The sequence below is a fragment of the Nematolebias whitei genome, chromosome 11 (assembly GCF_014905685.2).
Source record: "Nematolebias whitei isolate Nwh7 chromosome 11, NemWhi1, whole genome shotgun sequence".
NCBI classification, from domain to species: Eukaryota; Metazoa; Chordata; class Actinopteri; order Cyprinodontiformes; family Rivulidae; genus Nematolebias; species Nematolebias whitei.
Genome location: NC_056508.1, coordinates 49,750,169 through 49,761,291, shown reverse-complemented (window position 1 = coordinate 49,761,291; position 11,123 = coordinate 49,750,169). Strand labels below are relative to the sequence as shown.

Sequence of the window (11,123 nt, the reverse complement as noted above, 5' to 3'; positions counted from 1 at the left end):
GACAGTCACCAGCTCAAACTGATTGAAAGCAGCAGAGCAGGGGACACACACAGAGGGGTCAAAGTTTGGGCATAAGATGGAAGCCCTTATAGAGGTGACCTTATCAATAAAAAACTGCATAAAATTATTGCACAACTGAGTAGATGATTCAAAACCAGGTGTCTGTGGAGAATTAAGAAAATAGTCAATTGTACTAAAAAGAACACGTGGGTTGTGGCTGTGGGATAAAATCAAGTTAGAAAAATAGTCCTTTTTGGCTGCTTTAACTGTGTCCTGGTAATTGCGCCAACAGTCTTTAAAAATTTGAAGGGACACCTGCAGCTTGTCCTTTCTCCACCTGCGTTCCGCTCTGCGACATTCCTGTCTGACAGCTCGAGCTGTTCTGTTCTGAAGCCATGGCTCATGTTTAAATCCAGGCTGTTTGGTCTTTAAAGGAGCCACAGTATCCAACACAGTCAGACAGGATGAATGGAGCCAAGAACTCAGATCCTCAGCATCAGTTGAGGCAGGTGGACAGAGCTGGCAGAAAACCTCAGTGAACTGACCAGCACTGGAGGGGTTAATAATCCGACAGCTCTGAGCAGGAGTGCGAGTTTTAACAGGAGCATATGTGAGAACAGTCTGGAATGTTATAGGCATATGATCAGAGATTATAGAATCATGAATTTCCAGATTAGACACAGGTGATCCCAAAGAGAGCACAAGATCTAGAGTGTGACCTTTATCGTGTGTAGGATCAGACACAGAATGCACCAGATTAAAAGAGTCAATGAGAATTAAAAATTCTTTTACCAAAGGTTTGTCTGGGCAACAAACGTGGATGTTCAAATCACCCATAATAACGAGATGGTCATATCCAGTCACTATTTCACCAAGTTGTTGCTGTAAGAGCCTGAAAGAGAAATACAGGTCTTCACCAGACTCAGCTAGTCCAAAAGCACTTTCGAGAGCCTCCAAGCACTTTAAAGCAAGGAGGATGTAAAGATATGTCAATACAAATTTTAACTACTAGGTGTCGGTATAGTTCTTGCTCACATGTTGAGGCGAGAATATAAATAGATAGAAGAAGAAATGATTGATACAAGTGTGGCAAACAAAATAAAGTGTTGCTGAACGCAGAAGCAGGCAGCCTCCTTCTTGTCTTCAATGGAACACAACACCTGTGATAGACTGGAGACCTGTCCAGGGTGTCCCCCGCCTCTCGCACAGTGATGGCTGGATATGGGCACCAGTGACCCCTATGATCGGGAAAGGATCTCTCTTTCCTGCTAAGATGAGGCTCTACTGGTTTGGTTAAATTTTGAATTTGACAAAACAATGCAAATAACAAAGTACAACAAACTTTATTCATAACTTCAAATAATCCAAAAATCAGCTTATTAAATACTTGCTTTTACTTTTGCCATGTGTCTGCATGGGATTAGTTAGACAATGAGGCATTAATAATAGTTAATGTTTCAGCTGTTGGCCGTTACTCAGATGGACTGGAGTTAAAGATCTTCACCAGCAGCGAGGCATTTGATTGGCTCTTCTCCTGCAGGAGGCAGGCCTTGTCCAAGTGCTTTTGGGAAATAGACTTTGTCTTCTTCCTCTTTTGAAACTCATCCTCTGTTGGTCGCTGGGTGAATTCCCACCTTTTCTCATCCACCTGAGAACAAACAAACAAAATATTTATAAAATGGAAAGAAAAAAAATAATTCAGAAAGGTTCCAGAAAGTCTGATTACAAGTTGAATTATCTCTGAGTGTGTTAACCTAAAGTTAAAGAGCATGCACAGGTGCAATAAAAAGCCACAATCAGTGGAGCCCCAATTCACTGTGGCAACTGCAGGAAACACATTCAGACCATTGTGAATACCAAGAACACAAAGTACTTACAGGTCCTTCTCAAAAAATTAGCATTATTGTGATAAAGGTAATTATTTTCCATAATGTAATGATAAAAATGAAACTTTCATATATTTCAGATTCATTGCACACCAACTGAAATATTTCAGGTCTTTAATTGTTTTAATACTGATGATTATGGCATACAGCTCATGAAAACCCAAAATGCCTGTCCCAAAAAATGAGCATATCATGAAAAGGTTCTCTAAACAAGCTATTAACCTAACCATCTGAATCAACGACGTAACTCTAAACACCTGCAAAAGATTCCTGAGGCTTTTAAAAACTCCCAGCCTTGTTCATTACTCAAAACCGCAATCATGGGTAAGACTGCCGACCTGACTGCTGTCCAGAAGGCCATCATTGACACCCTCAAGCAAGAGGGTAAGACACAGAAAGAAATTGCTGAATGAATAGGCTGTTCCCAGAGTGCTGTATCAAGGCACCTCAGTGGGAAGTCTGTGGGAAGGGAAAAGTGTGGCAGAAAACGCTGCACAACGAGAAGAGGTGACCGGACCCTGAGGAGGATTGTGGAGAAGGGCCGATTCCAGACCTTGGGGGATCTGCGGAAGCAGTGGACTGAGTCTGGAGTAGAAACATCCAGAGCCACCGTGCACAGGCGTGTGCAGGAAATGGGCTACAGGTGCCGCATTCCCCAGGTCAAGCCACTTTTGAACCAGAAACAGCGGCAGAAGCACCTGACCTGGGCTACAGAGAAGCAGCACTGGACTGTTGGTCAGTGGTCCAAAGTACTTTTTTCGGATGAAAGCAAATTTTGCATGTCATTCGGAAATCAAGGTGCCAGAGTCTGGAGGAAGACTGGGGAGAAGGAAATGCCAAACTGCCAAAATGCCAGTGTGAAGCACTCACAGTCAGTGATGGTCTGGGGTGCCATGTCAGCTGCTGGTGTTGGTCCACTGTGTTTTATCAAGGGCAGGGTCAATGCAGCTAGCTATCAGGAGATTTTGGAGCACTTCATGCTTCCATCTGCTGAAAAGCTTTATGGAGATGAAGATTTCATTTTTCAGCATGACCTGGCACCTGCTCACAGTGCCAAAACCACAGGTAAATGGTTTACTGACCATGGTGTTACTGTGCTCAATTGGCCTGCCAACTCTCCTGACCTGAACCCCATAGAGAACCTGTGGGATATTGTGAAGAGAAAGTTGAGAGAACAAGACCCAACACTCTGGATGAGCTTAAGGCCGCTATCGAAGCATCCTGGGCCTCCATAACGCCTCAGCAGTGCCACGGGCTGATTGCCTCCATACCACGCCGCATTGAAGCTGTCATTCATGCAAAAGGATTCCCAACCAAGTATTGAGTGCATAACTGAACATGATTATTTGAAGGTTGGCGTTTTTTGTATTAAAAACACTTGTCTTTCATTGGTGGGATGAAATATGCTAATTTTTTGGGACAGGCATTTTGGGTTTTCATGAGCTGTATGCCATAATCATCAGTATTAAAACAATTAAAGACCTGAAATATTTCAGTTGGTGTGCAATGAATCTGAAATATATGAAAGTTTCATTTTTATCATTACATTATGGAAAATAATGACCTTTATCACAATATGCTAATTTTTTGAGAAGGACCTGTAGATCAGGTGTGCCCAATACGTCAATCACGATCTACCAGTAGATCACAAAGGTATTATGGGTAGATGGCATGACATAAAAAAATAGATGTCATCCTATCATCCATCTATAAAATTTCTCACTTGATTGACGTACAGGGCAGCCAGTCTGAGGCCCCATTTATAAACGACGTGAAACGTTTGGCCGTTCGTTTACAGGAACAGCCCTCATCCTTTCTGAAACCGAAGGTTTCTGTTAAGATATTTCTTATTTAGACTGGTCCTATGGTTTTGATCTGATCAGAGACGGGATTATAATAAAATTATGACCCGGTTCTGACTGGGTTAAACTGGGCCAGCAGCTCTCAAGAAAGTCTTCCTGGGATTTCAATATCAGTCATATAGTTTAATCTGCTTGCCACATCACGTAGAAGGCTTTGGAGCACTGTCTCATATTTCCTAACACGTCAGTCCACATAAGACCACACTTAGCCACGCCCCCTCATACACTGATAGGCTGAGCTCCCCTTCTGCGAAAGGAGGAGTCATAGGACCCCATAAATTAGTAATGACACGGGACTTCAAGGCTCTTGCGGGTCTGTGAACGCGTCACAGTCCGGAGAGTCCAGCGTCGTAAAGCTGTAACCTTTTCCTGCCTTTTTTAATATAATTGATAAAACTTAATTGACGTCTCATTGATTTATTGATAGTATGAGTTGCCACTTCTGAGAGAGATAGAACCAGAGGAAGCGGTGGGGGCTGGCTGAAGGTCCAGGGTCAGAGAGGAAGCCTGAGGCCCACAGCTAGCCGTAGCTAGCTGCAGTGACTGACAACCCGCAGTCAGCTCTCAAAATGCAACAGTTTCTGAATCCAGGATTTGGGGGGGAAATCACCCCCCACCCCCAAAGTGTGAAATGCTCCAAGTGTGAAGTGGCACATGCGCACTCCAGGTGGCTGCAGCACCCAATTTTTCTGCACTAACAGTTATAAATGGCAGAGAGCAAAGTGTTTTGTGCTGCGCACCCTTTTTCAGCATGTAGGAGAAAAACTAATAAAATCCATGGTCTAAAGTGACATTAGTGTATTCACCAGTTGGGACTTAATGGTGATCATACAGATGGTGCATGCTCGATGAATGTAGCTGAGCCATGCATCTGGGTTGCCAGATAAATTTAAAATGTCTTATTTACCCCCTCCTTTTCTGTGCACATGTTCAACAAACACAACACAGACCTAATCTTAGAATATATTTAATCAGCGCATATGACAGTTTAGGTCAAAATACTATCATTTTAAAACCACAGTACTAGTTCATCATTTCTTATCTAGCAACCCGACTGTCATGGAAACTACAGCGTTTTCGTGTAAACCCAGTCATTTTTTGTTTATTACCCCCATTAAACATTGAAAAAACACAAATGTTTCCAGAGGTTGTTCTCGTGTAAACAGGGCCAGTAGATAAATCGTTCTGACTCATCATTTTAAAAGTAGCTCGCATGATGAAAAAGTCCGAGCACCCCTGACTTAAGAGTTTTATTGAAAGTTCATATCCAGGAGCTACACTGTTTGCATTTATTTATTTTTCCCACAAAGCCAGTCAATCTAAGAAATTAAATAGCTGGAAAGTGTAAAAAGTCCTACATTTTGTTTCCTACCTGCCTCTGGTCAAATGTTTTCTAATGTTGTATGATTCAGCTCCAAGTTGATCGTCTTCATACGTATATTTATAAAACCAAAGGCGGTGGAAAACATCACACATCTGGCATAAAATTGGTAAGGGACCTTTTTATATTAACCTAAATTTATGTAACTCACTTTTCAAGACAAACAGGTAGGGATGGGGCCGATCCGATCCAGTATCGGTATCGGCCTCTGATACAGCATAATTTACGTATCGGATTTTTCCGATCCAACCTGCAGAGATTTCTGATCCATGATGCATGTTGGCTTCAAACTATGGACTGGATTTCCTGAACGGAGGCGTGTCTCATGAACCCAGAGTAATAAGACCCGCCTCACATTCAGGAAATCCAGTTCATAGTTTGCAGCCAGCTACAACATGAGGGCTGAGTTAGCAGCACTGTGGCTAACAGCTAACCAACTTTTCATCTCAACATGTCGCTGTGTGGAAGTATTTTACACTAGAAACACCACAAAACAAGACAGAAACGTGCAATGTCTGCAGAGCCATAGCACCACATTAAACCATGGTAAAGTTAGTTTTATGTTGGACATTCGAGCTCCGTGGCTTCAGCGGGGCGCTGCTCTTAGCTCAACCCAAAATAGGCAACTCGACCTCGGCCAGCCGCGTCCAATCAGCCCCGCTAACGCTGCCCGTCTCTGAGGAGGGACAGACTGAGCGCGGCTGACCGAAATCAGACCACCTGCTGCAGATTGAACAAGAAGAAGACATCGCTGAAGCTCCGGAACTCGAATGTTTACTGAGAAGTTGCTAAACTTCCTCATAATTTATGACCAACCACTATCAGTTGTAGAAAATGAAGGATTTCACAGCTTGATACTTGCAGCCAAGATATAGTTTACCCTCCAGGAGATATTTATCAGTAGAACAGTAGACAATCATAAAAAAACATGATTTGAAAATTACAAGAAAATTATATATATATATATTAAAAAAAAAAAACCAGCTACATTTTAAAGTGATGTAAATAATTAAAAACAGGAACATGTCTGTGTTGGTTTATGCCATGAACTGAACAGATGTTTAAAGCCATTTAACATTTTATTTTATTCATTTATTCATTCATTTAAAAGAAACAAAACAAATTCATCAAAAAGAAAAGATTGAATGAAAAGAGTGCAAAAAGAAGAAAAATCTTATATCTGCCCCTTATTTAAAAAATACATAAAATAACTTTAAACAATCACTTAAAATAATCACTTTAATATCCACTTTAAAGCTAGGATTAAAAACAAACATGTTTTGTGTTAGCAGAATTTAATTCTAACTTTAAAACTTATCCAACATTAATAAAACTTATCTCAAGTTGTCTTTTTGGACCTGCATGCATATATATGTACAAATTGTACTTGAGATTATTACAGTCTCATATAAAATCAATGATGATATCGGAACTGGATAGGTATCGGGCGTTATCTAAAATTGAAGTATCGGGATCGGAAGTAAAAAATGTGGATCGGTGCATCCCTACCAACAGGTACAGTTCAAACTGGCAGCCCAGACAGAAAACAGAAATCTCCGCACTCAATTTGATGTGAGTATATAAAAACACAAAGACATTCTCTCTGAGGATAATGATGTAGATGTGACAGGTCAAATATGTTTTTCACTTACTACAGTATCGTGTGTGTGGGGGTCATAGTGTCATTTTGTCTGGATCAAATTGATTGGAGTCTTGTTGCCCAGATAAGCAGGATGGCTACCAGTGTCGTCTGACCTTGTTTTGTATTTTTTTCTTGCAAGATTTGGAATTATTACAGGTGAACGTAAATTAAATCAATGAGGGAACTCAAACACGTCTGTGAAATTAAACCAACCACGGTAAAAGTTTTTGGGGAATATTATGATAAATATATTAGTAGATTAGAAACAGCTATAATGACATATTTCTATAAAAGTTAAGTGTCCTTGGCAGAAAACACCCTTTACATATTATTTAAAAAAAGTATTAAACTTAAAAGACAAACAGTGATCTGTGTTTTGAACCTGTATGCTCCACACTGGTTAGTCGTCATTATCTGCATCGTTTTTATGTCTATATTCTGATTTACTTCATTTTGTATATTGCTTTGTGTGTTACCTGTTGTTGCTGGTGAAGATTCTCAGTCATCCAGGACATGATGAATTCAAAAAGTGTTCAATACAAAAACAACTGGACGTATCTCACTCAGCCTTATAACCTGAATCTCTCACTCTCTGCTCTTTGAATTGAGAAAGCTCCTCGGATGAGGAGCGAAATGTCTTCTGTTACAAATAAAGTCCAGTTGTTTTTGTATTGAACGCTTTTTGAAGTTACCTGTTGTTTTGTCTGTTACAGCACTTTGGTTGGCCTTGTCGCTGTTTTAAGTGCTCTATAAATAAAATGGTATGGTATGGTATGATAAATCTAAGGTGTAGACTGAAAAACATTAAATAAAAATACACTAATGGTATAAAACCATTCTTATGAGACTCCCTTAGAGACAGAAGGATGATTTAAGATGGGGGAAAACAATTCCAGATTAGAGAACACATTTTCAATAACTGATAGATGGAGAGGAGAAATTATCTAACTTACTATGAGTATGTTATTTGAACAACCTAGTAAACAAAAATATATTATATATGAATGTTATAGTATAATATTATATGATAAATAAGACTGAAATATCTAACAAGTATTAGACATATGATTATTTTATTATTAACCTTGTTGTGTATACTAAAAACAAGGATAACATTAATATTTGTGTCCTGATACATGCTCAATAATCCAGGTAGAAAAATATTTAAAAAATTTAAATCTGGTCCTCTGGACATTCAAAAAAAAAAAAAAAAAAAAAAAAAATTGTAGAAACGTTTCGTCTTTTATCCGAAAGATATTATTATTGTTATTTATTTCTTGATTTTTTTTTTGAATGTCCAGAGGACCAGATTTAACTTTTTTTTTTAGATTTTTCTACCTGGATTACTGAGCATGCATCAGGATATTTTGAATCACTTTGGCCAAGATTGCCTCAAACTTGCCAGGGGACTGAACTTTGTGGTTGCACCAAGAAGAATTCCTCTGGTGGAGATTATCACAGCTGTAGTGAACTAAGCCTCAGGTCAAAGTCCTGGCCTTGAGGGCCTTCCTGCGACAAGAACTGTATTTCATTGATTTGAGTCCAGAAACACAAGATTAATTTCATCCAGAGACTTTCTAAGTGTCCTGCACTGATCAATTGAAAGAACACTCTCTTTTCTATTATCATTACTATTTTACAAATGTTTTGATAAATCAAAGTGTGTTTAGTTCAAACCATTTTTAAATGTTGAAGTGAACTACTCATTCTGAATCAACTGTAAAACAGTATTAGTGATTTTTAATCCTCATTCAAAGTGGAAATCAAGTTAGAATGTGTTACAGAGTAATGATTCAATTTCTTGATCTTCTGTCTGAAATGAGCAAATTGTGAAGTTGGTCAAAGGTCAAGTTTCGGTCAACTGCAAGTTTACTGAAAAAGAAATGTCATGTTTAACTTTTTCAGGCAGATATGAGAGAGTTGACTCCAAGAAGTCTGGAATCTTCAAAAACATTTTCTGTCTGTTCTTAAACAAACTTAATCTTTTTCCTTGACTTTTAATAACCTCTTACATCACAAAAACACACCTCTGTTTGGTCAACCGACCAATCAGAAAGTTCTCAAATGAACCGGAAGTGACCTCTTTTAAAAGGTGCAACACTTCCTAGTTCTGAGAAGTTCTGAGAAGAACGCTGAGAAGAACGCTGAGAGAATGCTGTGAGTAAGTTCCGAGAGCAGCAGAGTTCAGAATGCTGGAATTCAGAATGCTGGAGGAAAAGCAACTAAGCTGAACGAGAGAAGTTCAGAGGAATTATGAAATGTCTGTTCTGGGATGATCTCACGACCCCGAACGGTTCCCTACTATCCTTACGGAGACGCTGGAGAGCGTTTGAAGGCAACTCTACACCAAAGTCGGAATTATCTCTGCCAAGGTAAAGAGTCGATCTTCAACCGCAAAGTGTACCTTTGGTTAAGCTGGGTCCAGAAGGAGCGTGTTGTTCTGGTTATAACAGACAAATTCCCTCACCCATCTCTCTCAAGATAAACTTCATTTTCCATCTTTAAAATTCTTCTATCCTGCTAGAAATCATTCCAGATATTTTCAGAAATGTCTGTTGTGAAGCTTGAAGTGAGAAAACCATCGCCGTATGGTTTTCTAATTGTAAACTCGCTAATTAAGCCATGTTGTTGTTGAAATCATTTTGCCAAATTAATGTAAATGTGTGATGTGTTTAAATCGTTTTTAAATAAATGACTCACTGTTGTTGGTGAGTCAAAGATAAACACGTTTGTCCACATTTAATAATTCAACACATGATATTATTCAGTCCAGAAAAATGAATGAATCCGTTTAATTTATGAATATATCACAGTATATGTTCATCTACACAGCCACTGAGTCAGCCATCCGCAACAACAAAATTAGAGTGTGAGGCAGAACAGCTCAGAATCAAAGTCTCAGCCTGCCTCAGCAATGCCAAACCACCACCTTCCAACATCAGTAGAGAGGAGAGGGATGCACTCACCACTCTTAGCAAGTATTCTGATGCATGCTCAATAATCCAGGTAGAAAAATCCAAGAAAGTTAAATCTGGTCCTTTGGACATAAAAAAAAAAAAAAAAAAAAAAAAAATAAGTAAAATAACAAAGAAGATGTAGAAACGTTTCGTCTTTCATCCGAGAGACTTCCTCAGTCTGAGGTGCTGTATTCAGCTCAGTCTCTTAAATAGCACCTTCTCAGAGTGGATCAACCAGTTTTGCTGCTGACAACCAAAACCAGCTGCTCCATGATCAACAAGGACCATCAGCCTAACAATGGATCATTAGTACACTGATGGCTGTTTACTATTCCCAGAGGGCTGAGTGATACTAGCAATAACAGCATTGTAAGAGGGGGACAGTTGAACCAGGAGGCCTCCACCCCTGTTTAACGATGGACGATTTCTTTTCACAAAGATGGCCTCCTTTACTCCTCTCTCAAACCATCGTTCTTCTGTTTCCAGGATGTGAACATCTTCATCCCTGAAAGAGTGACCGCTGGCCCGGAGATGAGTGTAGACCACAGAGTCCTGGCCTGATGATGTTGCTCTTCTGTGCTGGGCCATCCTTTTGGCCAGTGGCTGTTTAGTTTCCCCGATGTAAGACTGATCACAGCCCTCCTGACACTGAACAGCATACACAAACTTTTTTTTTTTTTTTTTTTTTTTTTTTTTTTTTTTATGAACCTGTCTTTGCCGTAATGTATTTTGGGGTTTAAAAGCCACTGGGACGTTGTGTTTAGAAAATAAACGTCTCAGTTTCTCTGATACTCCCTCAACATATGGAATGACCACTGGTCTGGGTCTGGGTTCCTCCTTTTCACCTGTTGGCTGACTGGAGTCCTGTTTGGGTTTCTTCTCTGCTTTCAGGAAGGCCCAGTTAGGATATCCACATTGCTCTAGAGCCTGTCTTGTGTGGGATTTCTCCTTCTGCCTGGCTCCTGAGCTAGTGGGGACGCTGTCTGCTCTGTGATACAGAGTCCTGATGACTCCTAACTTGTGCTCCAAAGGGTGATGGGAGTCAAACTGCAAATACTGGTCTGTGTGGGTGGGTTTGCGGTACACCTCAGTTTGCAAATGTCCTCTATCAGAAACTGAGACCTCACAGTCCAAGAAAGCCAACTTGCCATTGTTTACATCTTCTCATGTGAACTTGATGTATTTATCCACAGAGTTGATGTGGTCAGTAAAATGTTGGACTTCCTGAGATTTAATTTTAACCCAGGTGTCGTCAACATACCTGAACCAATGACTTGGTGGTGTCCCTGAAAAGGACGTCAAGGCTCTCTTTTCTACCTCCTCCATGTACAGGTTGGCAACAATAGGAGAAACTGGAGACCCCATAGCACACCCATGTTTCTGCCTATAATATTG

At 40.0% G+C, this 11,123-nt stretch overlaps 1 protein-coding gene across 1 annotated transcript in view; it reads right to left on the bottom strand.

Moving 5' to 3' along the window:
• Positions 1–1,394: 1,394 nt before the first annotated feature.
• The window catches only part of abt1 (activator of basal transcription 1), a 50,635-nt gene continuing 40,906 nt past the window's right edge, over positions 1,395–11,123 (bottom strand). The window contains exon 5 of the mRNA XM_037684447.1: positions 1,395–1,648. Within this exon, the coding sequence (XP_037540375.1) occupies positions 1,472–1,648 (177 nt within the window). The 3' untranslated portion in view covers positions 1,395–1,471. The remainder of the gene's footprint in view (positions 1,649–11,123) is intronic.